At 41.7% G+C, this 19,949-nt stretch overlaps 1 protein-coding gene across 1 annotated transcript in view; it reads right to left on the reverse strand.

Moving 5' to 3' along the window:
• lrriq1 (leucine-rich repeats and IQ motif containing 1) overlaps nucleotides 1-19,949 on the reverse strand; it is a 226,967-nt gene that overhangs the window by 18,131 nt on the left and 188,887 nt on the right. Inside the window, exon 24 of the mRNA XM_078568561.1 lies at nucleotides 10,780-10,909. Coding sequence (XP_078424687.1) covers nucleotides 10,780-10,909 — 130 coding nt within the window. The remainder of the gene's footprint in view (nucleotides 1-10,779; nucleotides 10,910-19,949) is intronic.

A 19,949-nucleotide genomic window follows, 5' to 3' on the forward strand; every position in this document is an offset into this window, starting at 1 on the left:
TCCCTCACATATGCTGCATGTCAAACTGGTGGTGCATAGTGCTGTCACTCATCTGCAACTGTTTATCCTTGGCACTTTGTGCTGACCCTTATCTGGCCCACTCTTTTCAGGTCCATTTGACAGCTGAGGAAAGGAAGCCTCCTGAATGATACATCGTTACTTGCCCTGACCTTAAATGAGCACGAGCTCAGAAACTGGTAGCCAAGACACTTTAAATAGTGAGTTACAGGAGTTTATTTAGGGTGAATCACTGAATGCAAGTGAGCAGGAACAAAAACAGGTGGAAGGAATGGTGCAGTAAACAGATGACTGGAAGGCAACCTCACATCCTATTTCAACTGTAGAGGACACCACTGAAGATTTCAGAGGCACAGCCTTTTAAAGGAGGATGTTTATGTGTGCATGAACAACTCAAAGCACTCAACAGCTCACCAGGGAGAATCTGCAACATGCCAGAAAATGTGGAGCTGTTACATGGCATCAACACTGAAATCATTCATGAAGTATGTGGTCACAATAAACTCTGCAGCTGGGCACTCCATGTAGGAATCTATGGTACTGGTTATAGCACATTCAAGTCATGCTCATACTGATTCATACAGTTTTTGCTCCACCATCAGGTTTGCCTTAGGCTGGATGACTGAATGGATATGAGCTTCAATCAGATCACAGACCTTACACCAATCAGTGGGAGTATTGTGCCACAGGCTCATTAGAAGCAATGAAGACACGTTGGGAGGGGCACATGTTGCCCTCACTCACAATGATAACATGCCTGCTCCCCTCTACCCCATCACATCTTCAACCAACGCCTGACTGGTGTCAGGAAGTCAGCTGGGCCAGACTGTCTCAACCATGACCATCTCAGCAGCTCTCATCTGATTCACTCCCAACTCCTATGCTGTAGTCACTGGCGGATCGCTAGAATAGCTAAGAGAGCATGTAAGACAGGCATTGGGAGGTATCACCATAGTAATCATTAGTATTGGCCCAGAGTTTCGCTCCCAGGTCGGGTGCACAGAGACTGGAGATTTCCCAGCTCTGCGAACCTGACCTTTAAAAATGGCTGCCAGAACCTCTAATTTTCAGTTCGGTGGGGCGGGGTGGGGGCAGGCTAGAATCGGAGTCAGTATGGGCATAGTGAGGAGGTGGGCCTGCCAGGGGTTGATCGACTCAGGTGCAGATAAAAAGCGGGCCTTCAGAAGGACCCATTAGCGAGGTTGGTCGTCAATGGTGAAGTCCCTGTGCCTCAGAGGAGACCTCATTGCCTTGTCAAGTGAATGTCAAAGCTGTAAATGTTGTCCAACTGTTAGCTGACCCTGGAATAGATGGCCAATCATGGGCTTTCCCTATGAGAGAATTGTCATTGTTGCATCAAAGTGCACTCAATTGAACCATTGAAACCATGGAGTGGATTCTCAAGACACAGCCATGAATATGGCATCATCTGACCACCACTACCTGGTACTGATATTCTGCAGTCATGTAGTTAGCTTCAAGACTCAGTGGGTGAATGAATGGTGAACAGTGCCATGCTCATTATCCCATCCACTTGCCCTCTTGCCACCCATCTATCAGGTTGCACCCACACTGTTGACCTGTGACCAGGTCCCTCACAGCTGTACACTATCACGGCACAACAGTTTGACTGAGAGGAAAAACCAGTCGGGCTGTCAGCGGTTGCGGAACACAGCATTCTAGCTTGGAGTCACAGCCATAACACAAATGGCACCAAGCATTTGCACAGTCATTTTCTCCTCCAGACCTTACCAGTTATCATTGATAATATGGTGAAAATGGTTTGTGCATGTAAGCACACAAAAGTGAATGACAGCATTCTAATTGGAATGGCTTACAACCCTCTTCGCCTTACATTTTTATGAATAGATTGTCACACAGAGGAGACGCAAGGGAAGAGATGGGTCCAGCTGCATCACACTTTTCTAATCAGGACCTTCAAGATTTGGTGGAAGAGGTCCAGAAGAGGAGACCAGACCTCTACCCTGACGGCTGGGGTAATGCACCTGCAGCAACTAAGGCAGCCTGGATTCAAATTGCGGCTGTGGTGAGTGCAGCAGGAGACAATCAGCACTCAATGGATCCAGTGCAGGAAAAGGTTCAATGAGCTGCTGCATTTTGGCAAGGTGAGTAGCTTGGCTCATCCACACAGAAGTACAGAGGAGAGTCACATCTGCATGCTGCAGCTAAGGTGCGACACCTGGCACATATCTCTGCTTCAGCACTGAGGCTTGTATGATTAGGCAGCTCATGTAGGTGCACACAGAACGAGCACCATGATGAACAGATGAATGAAGAGCAATATTCCTCCATGCACTATTTATCAGGCCAACATAGAGCCATGGGAAGAATTTTCGGGTTGGTGAGCCGGGGGGGGGCGCTCGCCAACGTATAAAATGATGTGCGCTGACGTTGGACGTGTGTCCTGACGTTACTGCGCGTCATTTAGATTTTCTGTTCGGCGGGTGCGCAGCCGAGTTGGCTGCGCGCCCACCGAACTGTCAAAGGCTTGTTAAGGCCATTTAAATAGTCATTAAAAGAATTAATAGGGCTGCCTGTCCAATCTTAAGGTTGGCAGGCAGGCGAAGAGTCCAGGCGGCCTTTGCATTTTTCATGGAACCTCATCCACGGGCGGGATGAGGTTTCATGAAGGTTCCATTAATTAAATAAAATTTTTAATCAAAATTCATGAACATGTCCCAGCTCTTGTGACACTGTCACATGAGGGGACATGTCTTAAAATATTTCCTTTTATTTATTTAAATTTTTAAACCTCAAACTAATCTGCCTGAGGCACCGCTGCCTTAATTGGCCCGCCCATGTAAAATGGCAGCACGGCCCCGATCGGGGGTGCTGATCGGGTTCGCGCGCGTGCCCGCCCCTGCACAAGCCCCCTGACGGGGGAAATTTCTGCCCCATGTTGTCGTTGCAGACCAAAAGGGTGAAGAACGCCATGGAGGTGGCCCAGACTTGAGGTGGTCAGCCTTTCTGAGACGCATCTGTCTCAGGGAACAGATGGCCATGGAGATTGCCAGGGTGACTGACCAGCTGTCTGTCGGTGATGGTAAATCGCTGTTAGCAGGTGATAAAGGCAGTGTTGAAATCGTCTTGGCATATGGTAATGCTGGAGGTCATGCTGTCACTTCGTTGAACACAATAGGACATTGGCAAGAGAGGAGTGCAACGATGGGTTTGCAACATAAGGGCAGCATGAGCATGCTTGGCAATGGCGTGCATCAGAACGTATCTCCAGTATGAGAAGGGCTGTACCTAAATAATTCTTTTTGTGTCTCACACAGGTCCCAGCTCTGCTCCCTCATCCCCCTGGCCCAGATCATTCCTTGAGCGTCAAGAGGGAGAAGTGTCTTGGGAGTCAGTGTCACATCTTACTAGCCCACAACCACCAACTCAGATACCAGCACATTGGAGGGGTGTAACATGTGTATAGAGTCAATGGCACAGGGTGAAAGTCACTACACCAGAGTGCAGGAGGAGATGTCAGAATTAGAGACATATGTGCACAGTCCCCTTCAGAGGAGGGAGGAAAGTCATGATGATGCTCCAGTGGGCAGGAACATGGAGCCTAAGGAGTCACCTTTTGGGGCACAGTATTTACATAATCAGCAGCAGATGTGTGGACATCTGGTGGAGTTCCCTGAGGCAGTGGGAGCTCTTGGACTGCAAGTGGAGGAGTCCATCATTGTCATGAACTCCACTTTGTTCTGGGGTTTCAACTGCATGAGCTCTGACCATGAGAGATTGCCAATCTCATGGAAAGACATATGCAGCAGCACTCAAGAGTGGATGCAGGAGCAGAGTCTCGACCTGGAAAGGGCACAAGCCTACCTCAGTAGCCTGGATCAGTTTGCTCAGAGTATAAGTGCTGACATCCATGGAATACGTAAGAGGTTGCATACCCTGAACAAGGCGGTCACACTGTTGGCACAGCCATTGCTGGAATGGATGATGCACCAGAAGCCAACCCCATCAACCCTATCTGAAGGCCATTCCAGGGTTGTGCAGGTCACTGAGGAAGGTGAAAGTACCCAGGGTTCCACAGCACCCTCATCTTCTTCCACCTCCCCAGCCCCTCCACCAGAGCCCTTCTCGACTGCACATGTGTCAGTGATCACAGCTGCCCATGCAGAGGTGCAGGGGCTGCAGTCTGATGGGTGATGGCGCCGATGGGTGCTTTCACAGCGAGGCAGGCCACCACGTTCCTCATTGCCGTATAGCCTAAGAAGTGAGCAGCCTGTCTCCACCTCCTCTGAGGCAACAATGGGGCCACTTCGTAGGAGTGTACCTTAGTGCAGGGCGCCGTTTTGCCTACAGCACTAATGGGTTCACCGTGGTTACACTTTTCACATTGTATATAGCATATTTGAGCACTTCTTGCATATATTTACTTGTACTGTACATGATTTGGTGTGCGGTTTGAACACTAGAGAGCTCAAAAAGAATGGTAAAATTATGAAGGTGGTTCTTACTGGTAGTAATGAGGACGGCATTCTGAGGTCCACCTCGCCGTGTCATCACCGGGGTCAAGATTGTTGGCTGATTTGTGATTCTTTGAATGGCTGCTTCCTTCTCTGTTGTATCACATAAGATTCCAGAGTTGCAGAGATGTTCCTTGCATCTTTCATTGTCCATCCAAGCTTGACTTTAAGGAAGGCTCAATGATCTCGCTCCACGAAGAGATGCTGGGCAGCAGGTGCATCTCAAGCATGAATGCCGGTTGTAAGGCATTTATCCAGACTGCAGTGTTACACATTAGCCTAGTTGTAGGCATCACAGCTCGAGAGACCATATATCCAGGTAATAATGGTCGTCTGCTGTGTCCACTACTTTGGCTGTATTTGCATTCCACGTGTCTCAGGATGTGCGGAAGGCAAAGGTATATGGAAGCCATGGGTTGCATGAGAGTAATTTGCATGAGAATAATTTATGCCCAGACATGTCAATTGCACCCAGAATAGAAATTCTACTCAAATATCTTAGCTAATTTCAAACAGTTGAGATTCTGATTATTTCACAGGAAGAGATTGAACTGCTGTGTCCACTACTTTGGCTGTATTTGCATTCCACGTGTCTCAGGATGTGCGGAAGGCAAAGGTATATGGAAGCCATGGGTTGCATGAGAGTAATTTGCATGAGAATAATTTATGCCCAGACATGTCAATTGCACCCAGAATAGAAATTCTACTCAAATATCTTAGCTAATTTCAAACAGTTGAGACTCTGATTATTTTACAGGAAGAGATTGAAAGTGTTTTGGAGAACAGGCAAATTAAGATCTAAATGTTCTACAACCACACAGATTAAATGATGGCCAACAGGTGTTTTTATGGATATTCAGTTTCCCCCAGCTTCAGGGAAACAGGAAGCCACCACTAGATGTGCATCACATCAGTCCCAAGTTCTTCACTCATATTGTATAGCTAAGATTATTTTGGTTTCTACAAATCTGTTTTCAATGTAATGGTGAACATTTTGGAAGCTAACAGAAGAGTATAGTGTCGTCTGAGCATAGGAAACAGCAACAATGTTGCAATGCCTATTTAGCTTGAACTAAACTAAACTAGTCTACAACTAAACTAATTCTGGGACCTGCTTTTTCACATTAGTATATGACCTTCACACAGGGTCATTGCGATTGACCAATCTCAATGTGGACTCCTAAAAAATCTCTGCCATATATTATTATCACAATTTAAAGAATCAAGGGAGTCATATTGCAAATCTTCAGGATAAGGATGATGGTGGTTATCAACTAGTATACAGCATATCCATAGCCCAAAAAGCCATCGCCTATTCAAGAAATGTTTCAGTCTGTGAAATATATGTCCATTTTGCCCTGGGTTTTTTTCAATGTTGATAGTCTACAATGACTGATTCTTGGAATTCTTGCATGCAAAATATTAAAACACTTTTCTTAAAACCCTGTCAAATTTTGTTTGACCACAGTCTTTGCATGGATTGAAGCAAAAAAGGAAAGGACACAATTATATCGCAGAATTGGTATGGTGTCAAGTGGAAACTGCTATACACTGATGCTAAACTTGCCCTGGAAATCTAGATTCACAACATAACTTGGGAGTAAAGTGAGACTCTGAGCAGGCAATGGTTTCACACTATTTGAATTAACACTATGGATTTTAAACATTATACACGATATGGAAAGTAAAAACAGTTTGAGGCTGAACTAGACTGTTTGCAATTTGGGGTAATTTATGACTTGAGATGAGCTTCCAACCACATACCAGTGGCATCACGAAGACTATTTCCATCTCTATAACATTGCCCGACTTCACCTCTGCCTGAGTTCATCTGCTGCTGAAACCCTTATCCATGCCTTTTGTTACCTCTATGCTTGACTATTCCAATGCACTCCTAGCCAGTTTCCCATGTTCTACCTTCTGTAAACTTGAGGTGATCCATACCTCTGCTGCTTGTTTTCTAACTCGCATTAAGTCCTGTTTACCCATCATCCCTGTGATTACTGATCTACACCGGCTCCTGGTCAATTAACACCTTGACTTTAAAATTCCGGTCTTATTTTTCAAATCCTTCCATTGCCTTGTCCCTCATTATCTTTGTGATCTCTCCCAAACCAACAGCCTTCCAAGATATCTGTGTTCTTCTAATTCTGACCTCCTGAGCATTCAATTTTACTCATACCTCCATTGACAGTCATACCAAGGTCCTAAGCTCTGGAATTTTCTCCCTTTTTTTTGTCCTTTAAAACCTACCTTTTTGACCAAGCTTGTGGTCATCTGCCCTAACGTGGTTTGGTGTCAAATTTTGATTGGTAACTCTCCTATGAAACACCTTGGGACATTTTACCAAGTTAAAGGCACCATGTAAACATAAATTGTGTTGTCTTTGGAATCTTCTGAATTGTGCAGGATGTCTATTTAAATCAAGCGCTTTTTAACATATGAATGAGCTCTCTAATTTTCTCAAAGTAGTTGCATTATGTACCAAAAGCGACATTTACTATGGGAGTCATGAAAAAAAGAGGAGATATTTCAATATTTCACTAACTGTAATATGCTACAAAACATACAGGTACTTTCAAAAGATCCAGAAGCTGCATGGACATTGAATAGTTTTTCTAGTTGTTTCCCAATAGGGATTTTAGCTGTTTCCCAATAGGGGTTTTTTCATGCAGTTACCAAGTGCCTCATCATGTGGACCAGCAATCTTTCTGCTACATCCTCCTACTCAAAATATTCAGCACGAGCCTGTATAATGCAAATTCCAACTTTATGCTAATGTGTGTATTTAGTTCAAATATTTTCTGCCTCAATGACCACAGGAAGTTGGAGTCTTTTTTTAAGCCCCGCAAATCTCCAGTAATCCTCGTGCAGCTTCAAAGAAGATGATAACCTAGCTGTTTTCTGTTTCTCATGTGAATACTAAAAAATATTTTTATGAAGGTGATTAGGTTGGACACCGTATTTATATCTTACTTAGCCACGATTTGTTCAGTCCCTTTTTTCAGTTTCTGAAAGTGTCTACCTGGAGGATTACATTTGCTCGCTTGCCGATACCTACAACAGGATCAATCCATGAAATGGCATAGCTCAATAGAATCACAGTGCTAACTTCCAAAGGCACTATTCAAAAGTAAACCAATCTGACTGGTACACGATGTACAAGATGTGTAAGTTTGTACATAAAGGATTTCCTAGGAAACGGCCACAGAACCATTGTTAAGGATCCTATTCCATTCTGTGCAAATGATAGATTTACCTCCATCTTCAGAGATGACGCTAGAATCCATTTCTTACTTCTTTACAACTTTATGATTCATTAAGGATGATCTTTCAGTTGTAGCTTTGAATGGGTACCATGGTGCCATGCCCATCATCTGATGCTATGCAGACTCATTTACTAAGTTATTTTTGTAACTGCCCTAATGAGTTGTACTTTATTGTTTTCTTCTAAATATCTATAATAGATACTGTTTGAAGATCTTTCTCTTATCTTGCTTTTTGTTGAGGAGGAAATACATGAAATGCTACAGAACCATTGTGAAGGTAGACAAACAGCAACTTGCAGTTATATAGCATCTTTAATGTAGTTGAACATTCCAAGGTGCTTCACATGAGCATTATAAAGGCAAAGTTTGACACTGAGCCACATAAAAGAGATTAGATATCAAAAATGTGGTCAAAGAGATAGGTTTTAAGGAGCTAGAGAAAGAAGTAGAAAGGTGGAAGGGCTTAGGGAGGTGATTCCTGAGCTTAAGGCCAAGGCAGCTGAATGTACAGTCATCAATAGCCATGGCTGAAGGACGGAGATCTCTCAAGGAGCTGTAAGATTGGAGGAGGTTACAGAGAGACAGAATAGCAAGACTATGGAGGAATGTTAACACAGTTGAGAATTTTAAATCTGAGGTGTTGGCAAACCAAATGTCAATGTAGGTCAGTATGCACAGAGGTGATGGGTGGCGGGGTTTGGTGCGAGTTAGGAAACAGGCAGCAGAGTTTTGGAATTTATGAATGCACGGTGGGAGGGCAGGCCAGGAAAGCACTGGAATATTTTGCTTCCTTTTCTTTTGCTGGTTTGCTTTCTTTCTTTCTTTCTTATCTTTCCTTTGCTTTTGGATGGCAGCAATTCATGATCCTATAAGTCACACCTCCTCTAGACACATCTTTTCTTTCTTTACTTGTCTCACCAACATTCCCTTACTTCTTGCATCATGAAATTTTTTATTATTTCATCTCCCCTGCCCTCCACCCTATCAGAAACCTTCTCATTCGTCCTTTTTCCCACCCTCTGCCTTTCACTTGCTCAATTACATTTCAAACTTTTCCCAGTTCTGATGAAAGGTCACAGATTTGAAATATTGGGCCAGATTTTCAATTGCTGGGAGGGTTCAGGAACAGGTGCCAGCGTAATTTAAAAGTCGGGTTTCCGGAAGGCATTCTTGGATCTCCGTGCATTCAGGATGCACTCCAATTTTCAAAGTAAGGGCATGGAGGAGAGGAGGGAGTTGTAAACTCACTCACCTCTAATTAATGACCTGTTAAGCTGCTTGAGGAGCTTGTTAATGGCCTGGGGAGGGCAAGAATGGAATTTCAATCTGAAACGCAGCAAACTTGAACTGTCTGTTGCACGTTGCTGCATAGCTGTCAGGTTCAATGTGGGGAGAAGTGAATTTTTTTTTAAAAGGTGGATAATGTCAGAGTCAGGGTATCTTGCACCGGATTGTGTGCATTACATCTCATTTGGCCATATGGCTGCTTTTGTGCGCGATTATCCTGGCCCTCTGAGGCGCTGCCTGTTTTCATTGGCATAGCAGCAGCAAGCCCAGTCATAGCTGCTGGCTGCCTTTGCCACTTACACACTGCAGGCAGCTCCAGCCTTCTGCTAACAGTCAACATTACTAATTGGGCACCAAGCTCAACTCTGGCCAAATTAGGCTATTTGCATTTCAAATGCAGCATGCAGTCAGGATCCAGAAATTATCTGGGTGTTGGGTTCCTGACCCCGGTTTGAAAATGAAGCCCATTAGCTCTGTTGCACTCTCTGCAGATACTGGCAGGCCTGCTGAGTATTTCCAGCATTTTCTGTTTTTTTATTACCTAAATATTCAATTCTAAAGGTGACAAAAGCATGGATGAGGGTTTCAGCAGAAGACTGGCTGAGGCAGAGGTGTGGGGGGGTGGAAAGGGCAATATCATGGCCGGAGAATCTGGAACGTATTTTTTGAATCACATTTTCAAACAGATGTTGTGGAATAACTAGATCAATAGTAGTTACCATACACCATATTTTTTAAACTTTACTCAACTAGTCTGTGCATGTGGACAATGCTCATAAGGGAAAATTTTTAACTGGCTACCCTGGAATAGAACTTGCATTGTAGATTGGCCACCTATTACAGGGATGTAAAACCAGGCAATTTTCTTAAAAAGTGGCCAATATGCACAGTCAGCTTTATGCTCAGGCAGCAAAATGAAAATTTATCGCTAGTTTGTCTGTATACTTACAGAATGTAAGGGCTGAATCTTCCGGTCGGTGTGTGGAGGGTGGGCCCGACACGCTGACACGTAAAATGACGTGCAGGCATGTGTCCCAACGTTGTTGCGCTTCATCTCGATATTTTGTTCGGTGGGTGCACGCCCGCCGAAATGTCAACGGCCTACTAAGGCCATTAAGAAACTAATTGAACTAGTCAAGAACGCTGCCCATCCAACCTTAAGGTTGGTGGGCAGGCAAAGAGTCCAAGCAGCCTTCATGTTCTTCAGGAAACCTCATCCGCGAGCGGGATGAGGTTTCCTGAAGCTTTATAAATTGAATAAATAAATTTTCCAAACTTCACAAATATGTCCCAGCTCATGTGACACTGTCACATGAGGGGACATGTTTAAATAAATTTTTACTTCATTTATTTAAATGTTTTATAATCTATTCAATCCCCCCGAGGCAGCTCCGTGCCTCAGGGAGATTTCTGCGCTCTTTCGTGCATATGCGTGAAAGAGCGCAGGCCCTGACTCTCCCTCCTCCCCCCGCCTGCACAGGTAGCGCTGAGCGTTACTGGCCGCGCGTTAAGCTGGGCGGGCCTTAATTGGCCCGCCGGTGTAAAATGGCGGCACGCAGCCAATCGCCAGCGGCGATCGGCTCCGCGCCCAGCCCGCCCACCATAGGAAAAATTCTCCCCCAAGAAGACATGAATTGCTATGGTTTGTCATCAACTCTATTTACACAGCAAAGTTCATATTATCTGTCAAATAAACAAAAAGTTCTTACTTTTTCATAATTCTGGAATTTGTTTGTTCATCATTGGCCACCTGTGTATGAAGCCATTGGTAAGTTAGTTCTCTGCTCCTTTGCAGTATCTCTGTTGAGGTAGTGTCTTGATGAATGAGTTCTTCAGGAGCTGAATGAAATAACAGAATAAATTATGACTGGTACTAGGCAAATAAGTAACCTCAGGAGGTCCTAAATAATTGTAATTTTAAAATCTAAATCTTATTTATTTTTAATTTTTTTTAAAAGGTAGATGCGATGTGATCCAAAGCATTGCCTGCATTCCCACTGTCACCAAAACCCTCATCCATGCCTTTGTCATCTGAAAGTTTGATTCTCCAACATGCTCCTTCCTGCATGCTCCAACTCCACTCTATATAAACTCCAATTCAGGCGCTAGTATTCTGTTCTTATCAACCCTGTCTTTATCAACATGATCTAGTTACCTTGCCTCCTGATTGCCTCTATTTAGGCCCACAAATGAAGAATGGCAATATACTTGGAGGCAATCATTGTCTTTCAAATGTAGCCCAAAGTTAGACATAGGACAATACTTTTCATTAAAAAATTGTTTAATCAGCTCTGAAGAATGACTGCATGGGTTAACAGCACAGTAAACTGCCGGGAGGAGCAACTGATTACTACACAGTAGAACTTCAATTGCCAGTCAAGATCCCTTCATTATGGTTATTAAAAGAGATATTATATTATATATTATATTTTATAATTAAATAAAATGACTGCAGTTCATTCTTAAAAGTAACATTTTTTACATGTCCAAAAAGACAAAGATAATTAATATAGTTTCAAAAGCTTTTATGTAGCAGCAATTGCTTCTTATCCTGTGTTTATATAAAGTGATACCCTGCAGAACAATAAAGTACACCAAAAACAAATCTTTATTAGACATGTGATGTGGAAACAAGTGATGCTCTGGATGTAGAATAGTACTAAAGACAAACGTCTATGATGGTTTTCAAGGATTCCACAACCATAGCAATGAATGGGGAAAAAGGCAGCAATCCATATGTGATCAACGATGATCTTATTCTTATCAGATTTTTTTCTTTAGCAAAGCTGCTTTTATTTAAACTGATATGGGTAAGAGTAAACATCCTCTGCATCCTTTCATTCTCAATGACGACTGACTCATAGCATCTGGCATTGCATGCCTTCAGTGACTGCCCTTCTCTTTTTTCTCAAAGCACCTTAATGACCTTTATTATGAAAACTGCAAACGATATATGTTCAAAACCATTAGCTATCCGGATCTTTGACACGTATACACACGACAATGAATTTGAATAAACTGTTAATAATTCTCATTCAGCAACTGAGGATTAAGTCATTGCCATTAGTACATCAGGTTCCTTTCTTTGAAACTGAAATGTTTCTTGTTAAATGCAAATACTAGTCAGAGAAACCATAACTGGACAATCAGTTGCCCTAAATGAAGTCTTCTCATATAGCCTTGTTTTTACTTGCTTTCTATTGTGTATTTTGGATCGCAAAATAAATTACTGTTGTCTAATTTGCAACATTTTCAGCAGTCTACTGGATTAGCAAATTTCGGAGTAAGTAGAAATAGTAACTGATTCCTGCACCAGGAATATTTGTGCATGAAGGCTTATCATGAAGATCTCTCAGGGATCTTGTACAATCGGAGGTCACTATCTCTGCATCAGAAACAATGTCATGATATTAAAGAATGAAGTCATTCAGAGCTATGTCAGTGACAGTCATTGAGATCAGGACCATCTGCCATTAATTTTCTCAAAAAGGAGAATAATAGACACTCTATGCATTGCTTAGAAATTCCCTACTGAATAAACAAGACAAGGTCATTTGCAGGTTAAATTTTGTCCGAGGTTTTTTCAAATATTTGTGAAGAGCACCATTTCTTATTCTAATAAACATGCTCCTATGGACTTTTTTTTTATCTAAGCTCTTTATGCATCCATAAATATAAAGAAATAGTTTGAATAAACATTAGGGACATGGTGATTAACTGGAAACATGCTTCAATAAAGACCTTTAATAGTTGATGATTCAATCCTAAAAAAAATGATGTAGCAAAAAATATTTTAACAATGCTGGGTTATCACCTGTGGAAGAGTTATGTGGCACACTTTAACATTAGCAATTTTTCAAAGCTTTTTGATTATTCCAAAATTTCACTGCTTATATTCAACCTAGCATCAGCAGGAATAATAATGACTATTAATCGAGCAGTTAGTTCATATCGCATGAGAAATGCATCTTGCAAGAACATCTTTGGTTTAGTATTGTTAAAAATACCTTGTTAAGCTCAAGCTGGTTAAAGAACATTCCACATTACTAGTTTAATATATTAAATTCCTATATTAAGTTCCACTGTCAAGACGAAAATATCAAATGAATTCTGCCAGGTATTGCATTAACTATAATTAAAAAGTTATGAAAACATTTCATTCCAATCTTCACAGTGCAAAGTTTAACATATGGAGGGGATATGAGAAGATGGGCCTGGATCGCTGGTTTGCAGTTAAGTCTTTTGTAATTTGTACAAGAAATAATAAAGGCATTGAGTTAAAATAAATTCCATTTATTTACAACAAATTAAAGTAAGTATGCCCATGCTTTGGTAATCCATGGATTTTGCTGGCCTCTTATTTTAGCCATTTTCATCAACTCTGAGGCCTGGCATATTTGCGTAACTAAAACAGGAAATCTCGCTCTGATCTGAGGCCATCAAAACACCTGCAGGCAGATTTCCATGTTTATTTTTAACAAAGCTTAGAAAAGAGTCTAAACATTCTGGCACCTCACTGGCAAGTGCAGCAGAAAACTTGCTAAAATTAACAGCCTTTAGTGCAGATCAAAACCTCATCATGCAATGGGAAAAAGCTGTAGGGCAAAAGTGGACACAGGCAGGTATTTAAGTTTTCAGTTCTAAAGTAATACTGACTGTTCTTATATATAGATATAGACACGAGCAAAATTTCTTTGAATTTTGATTTTTCCTATTGTGAGAATTACTGTATTTTAGAATTCTAACCATCTATGAATAATAAATACATGCAAAAGATGCAATAAGAATTTTTTTCTCCTGAAGTAATTAATTAGTGGACAACTCTTTATAACATGAAACCGAAATACCCAGCATGATCTGAAGGATGCGACTTCCAGCCAAACTCTTCAATCAGCATGCTACTTTCAGTTGCCCAATAAAGCTAGTCGGCATTAGTTTCTGTTGCTGTTTCGAGTCTTTTCTAGTATTTACGGTTGAAAAAGTATATATTCAGATTCACACAGTAGCAGTCAACTTTGCTGACAAATTGAAGATAATGATGTGTTTGCACATCACCCCAAATTGGATGATGCCTTCTCAGACCAGATTACTTGACCAGGACTTTCAGGATCACTTTCAAAACCATAATGGCAACGAGCTCCTGGCATGGAACATGCCATTGGGACCTCATTGTTCAGGTGGTGGGAATATTCTGGTGCTATTGCAGGGCTCTTGTTGACTTTGGTGGGTGGTAAGGAGGGGGGTGGATAGTAGTGGTGGGGGTGAATATATTTTAAATATTAATTGACGCAATTAAAATTACCAAAATGTTTGCCCCAAAAACTACCAAAAAAAAGTGGGGTCAAAGTTAAGTACCCAAAACTAACCTCAGCTGAAATATAATCTTCAACTGCAGGCTTGAATTTCACAATGAAAATATCTAGGGGCTCCCATTAAATGTTGACTTCCCTTAGCACAAAACTGTCTGGTTGACAATGCATTTTTAAAACAGCCAAAATTCCTGTATGAATTTTGGTGAATTGTATTTTTGCTTTGTTTGCATATTTAAGTGAAATTCTTGCTTGTTACAAGGAGAGCTTCTTGTCGCAAAGTCCCACCCGGCTGGAAGCTGTGGCATAAAAGCCCTCATTTTAACCCTTTGTGCCCAAGGAAAAGAGGACATGTGGGGAGTTAAAGTAAAGACAGAGTAATTACCTGCCCATTAACATTGCACTCCTACATGCCATCAATTTAACTCCCAGGTTTTGGGAAGCATCAACGGCATTTGTTGCCTCATAAATTTGCAACAGTTGGAGTTCTATGGTGCAAATAGGACTTTTATGTGATTTTAATTCACAGTTGGATGAGAGTCAGCCAATGTCAGTGCTTCAGAGAATCCTGGCAGCAAAACACATAAGCGCCAGATGAGACCCAGGATGGAAGATTTTAGTCAGGAGGAATAGGAGTGTTTCATGGACTCCACAAGAAAACCTTGGCTCTCTCCTGCTCAAGGACTGTTCCCTTGGGTCCCTTATGGTGTCTGCTAGCCATCCAAGATTCTGCTCCTACCCGCCGACCATATAGCGATTCCCATTGGATTTCGGCGGGAGTTGGAACTTGAACACAGTAAGCAGTCACAGGAGTTAAAATATCTCTGGGCCTCATGTGGTAGTGTGATGTGAACAGGCAACCTGCTATGGTCTCTGCACATGTGGCCCAAGTTAAAATCAGGCTGAAGTATTGGAAAAAGCATGCCTACATTGTTCAACTAGTCTGAATGCCATATTTCCAAATGATGTAATCAAATGTGAAACATTGTATCAAAAATAAAAGAAAATCAAGCGCATTTTATATATGTGAAACACCAATATGCTAGGCACATTTTCAATAGCAACAAATTTTCTATATCTTACACAAATATTGCATATAATGTGGGCTTCTAATTCAAGAACTTATTATGATATTTGGCCATGTTTTCCATCAACAATTACCATACTAAATTGTCTTATAAATATCTGCCATTTTATTTTGCTTTATCAGTCTGACTCTGCTGCTGCAGTCTCTTACTAAATGGCTCCATGTCACTCGCAATTCTGTCGCCATTTTGTATATAAAGAATTGTATTAACATGCCATGAGCAATTACGCTAATTTAGTGAATACTGCAAACCTGTAGAATAAAGGGAAACAGAAGGATAAGCACTTCTTCTGTGGAATGCTTTGAATCATGCACTGCCACAACTTGGAGACGTTTCCTTGTGTAAAAACTATTTGTTTTCATCATTAAGTAACGAGGGAAGAACCGTACAGTTGGCTTTCTTGCAAGGCATTTCAGGAAGGATTATGACTGCCACCAAATTACCCAGAATTTTGTTTCTTACAAAATAATATTGGTAATATATAGGAGTCAAATTCTTACTCAAAATTAAGTACAAGCTCTATCGGCTCTAGGGTGGCCACTATTTTGTCAGCTTACCTAGAATGTACTGCGGAAAGTATCAGTAGGATCATAAAATGCAATGCTGTGAAATCATATTTCTCTACAGCAGAGAAGCACACGGCACAGAACCTTTCCTGACATATTTCATTTGTCAACAAACATTTAAAATTTTTAATTTTTTTCCTTAAATGAGGCAAAGGTCCTTTTAAATGCTATTTATGGTTAACATAATACAAAACACAAATGATGATGTAATAAACCTATAAAAAAAAGTATCATATTTTGGTAAATAGGTGCTTAAAAAAGTAGGTACACAATTCATTTCAAATTTAATCCTTTAACAAGTGGCAAAGCATTTAAGCAAAAAAGAAAATGAACTAAATACTGTGCATACACAGCACAACTCCTGCAGTGTTTTACAGTTCTCTGAGAGGCAATGCTGTGAACTAGGCTTGCACTCTGCCAGAAAAGTGGCTCTGACCCATAGAGAGCTCCTTGAGATCACCAATGCCTCAGGCCTTGCTGCTTTCTCCAAGAAGTCTTATGTTTCAAGTATCAGTTTAGATTTCTTCTGGAGATGATTAACACAAACACAACACAGATTTTTTCCAAGTTATCCAACTCCATGTGTTTATGTTATTCTAGTTCTTTTCTAGATTTTGCTGGCTGTATCTACCTGCTTGAAGTCCCTATCATTTTACACCCTAAGAGAGCCATTAAATCCATAGTTTCACAAACTTATATATTTCACTCATTGATTACGCACAGCTATGTTATAATTGTCTTCTACAGATGTGAAACGAATTGAAAAACAGCTTTCATAAACAATATTTTCCCATTTCAACACTTTCAACTCTCTGTTGTAACTGCTTTAATAATAATTTTGACAGTTGATGGCCTCCAGTCATATTTTTCAAAATTATATGTGTTGCATAATCCCAAACTGTCATTTAAAAAAAAACACTGGCACAGCCATTGCTGTTGGAAGAGTTTAAATGAAACTATGACAAATTTAATTGAAAAGTTAGAATTGAGTGCTGCATACATTGTATTGTCTTCCCTCCACCTCCCTCTCCCCACCACCCCACCCCCAGCCCTGAGCTCCCATCCTTTCACCCTTTTTGGGCCCCACTACTGAATGCCACCAAGCTTCCTGCTGCAGCCTGGAGGGTGGAATGACTTAGACCATGGACTTCTGTATAATTGCATTCAATGAAGCAATATGACCAGCTGACAGGGAATTCAATACTGGATGAGTTGATTTTGACAGTTTTTTTACCTCATACTGGTAAGTGTCATAATGCTTTTATAAATTAGATGAGAAATGTTTTATAGCTCCTGTAGAAACTAGGAATTTGAACGAAACAAAGTTCTCCATCTTGTCTCCCAAGCCACACACATAAGTTATGGAAGTTACGAAAATCATTTAATAAGCAGCAAAAATATGTGATGCACAGTCAGTCAATATTATTAAAAGGCCAACATTTTAAAGAAGTATAAGTACTGAAAAATGGATCAAAAAATCCATGAGGCCGCCATTTGGGACAAGGAAGTAACTTTAATAAGGCAGACAGGTGCTCATGTCATATTTTGGGCAGATACCTCTTCTATTAGGTTGAAAACAAACATGGAATATGTTGCTTTTGGGAGGCAGGGGTACTAGGGGAGTCAGTTTTGTGTCCCCCATCATAAAATGGGGTGAGACACTGAAAAAAATGTCCTGGTTTTTGGAGGGTCCAATATTGGCTTATTAACCCCCACATCGGCCCCAGATTCATTATTCAGTGGGCTGACATGGCTGGTTTCCACATAATAGTCTGTTAATGCTGGGAATGTGCAAACCCCAGTCCTGGGAGTCTCCACCCCAGGAATGTTCCATTTTACATCATTCGTTATGTTTGGCGTTAGTAGAGGTTCACATCATTATAAGGCTCCACGGAAACTCCCAGGAAAGTTTAGGACCTGGCATAATTGATACCATTTTATTTCATGATCCTCCTTCCACACTCCAGCTTGAACCCTAGCTGTTGAGTACGTTGCAAATGGCTCAGATCTTTAGTCCCAATATGATTCTTTGTGCACAATAAACTTTTTAAAAAATTCATTCACGGGACATGGGCTTCGCTGGCTGGACCAGCACTTATTGCGCATCCCTATTTGCCCTTGAGAAGGTGGTGGTGAGCTGCCTTCTTAAACCGCTGCAGTCCATGTGGTGTAGGTACTCCCACAGTGTTGTTAGGAAGGGAGTTCCAAGATTTTGACCCAGTGCAATTTTAATGCTCTCATGCTATTTCCAATCTGCATGAAAGTAAGTGTTGGGAAAGTTGGGCAAAGGACAAATTTACCACAAAGACGTACAATCCAGAAGTCCCAATTGTAGTGGCAGAAAAGGAATTACTATTAATAATCTAATGAGGTGTTTAATATACTGAAGTTACAAAGCATTGTATCGGGCAGATAAGCATCCAAATACATCTGGCAGCTATTCGTATCCTTTGCATCTATATCAGGTGCAAACATGGGGCAGCAACGTATACAAGATGGGTGGGATCTAACTGCACCTAATTTTCTTGCTGGATTGCCACAGGGGTGATCCATTTTGAGGGGTGCCCAGATGTGGTCATTTAAGCCTCGTGCTCAGATTGTGAGTACCTGAATAGAAAGCTTGCAAGGCTGAGATAGTTTTCAAAAAAAAACAGTCCAAGTAGAAAGATTTTTGAGGCTGAAGCCCTCCTTCGCTGCTTTCAGGTAATGCGGAAGGCCCCGAAGTTGGCTTCTCAGGCCTCCAGCAGCAGTTGGAATTTGGCTTCAGTTTTAGGAACAAGACTCTGCCAAGAGATGGATCTACCTCTAGTGTGCATCAGACCAAAACCTGCAAATACCGGGGGAGGTGATTAGAGAAGGAAGGGTTAGGTCAATAAGGAGGAGCGGTGGACTTCACGTGACTTAGACTCAAGTTGGGGAAAAATTGCAAGGGCATAGTTTCCAGTTACATTAAGGTAAAAGCAGAATGGACAATATCTTGTGATTGGCGAACATCTATGCATGAAGAGTACAATTAATTTTCAAGTACTGCGCGTTTCCAGATGCATGCTAAGGCACAGATTTTTAAAAAAAATAGATCTTCTGTTGTTGGTAGTCAACAGGAAAAGGAGGGGAATGGTTCAACTTTGGTGAAAATCATACAATATGGCAGGTGAATGGTTCCCATGTCCCATTTATGAAAATAACTCAGTATCTGATGGGGTGGGGGGGGGGGGGGGGGGGTGTTTCTCAAAATCTTTTTCATCTTCTGAGCAGGCAGCTTGAATGGATGTAGACACGAACCACCTTTGCTGATTTATCCTATGTCTATGACGTAGTGTGGTATGCAGGTATGCTGCTGAAACTCTCCAAAATCATCTGTTGTGTGAAAACCCTACAACTAATCAACTCCATGAATAGCAACCGATAGTTCCTTCTGCACCGTGGAGATCAAATCAATCGCCCATGTAAAACCAACAACGGGCTCCCAAGGGATCATCCTCGCACCAGCCCTCTTCAACATACAGTCTATACGACTGAGTCCCCCACCACCTCCACTAAGTCACAGCTCTTCACATATATTGATGACTTAGCTCTGGCTTTCCAGGCTAAAGAACGTCAGGTAATAGAGAAAATACTCACTAAAGGACTATGTTCCCTGGAAGCCTACTTCAGAAAATAGAGATTTCAAGCAAATGCTGCCAAGGCTGTTGTTTCAGCCTTCCACCTGAACAACTCAGGGAAGAATTTCGTGCCCAGTTCTGTGGAAAACCAGTCACCCACAAACCAACATCAAAATAACCTGGCATCACTTTTGACTGTATGCTGACCTACTGGCAACATCTCCAGACTGTCAGAGCTGAGGTCAAGATGAGAGTGAATCTCACGCAGGAACTGGAGGGCACTATCTGAGGCTGCTAAGCACTGACACTACACA

Source organism: Cetorhinus maximus, chromosome 22 (assembly GCF_964194155.1).
Source record: "Cetorhinus maximus chromosome 22, sCetMax3.hap1.1, whole genome shotgun sequence".
In the NCBI taxonomy this organism is placed as follows: Eukaryota; Metazoa; Chordata; class Chondrichthyes; order Lamniformes; family Cetorhinidae; genus Cetorhinus; species Cetorhinus maximus.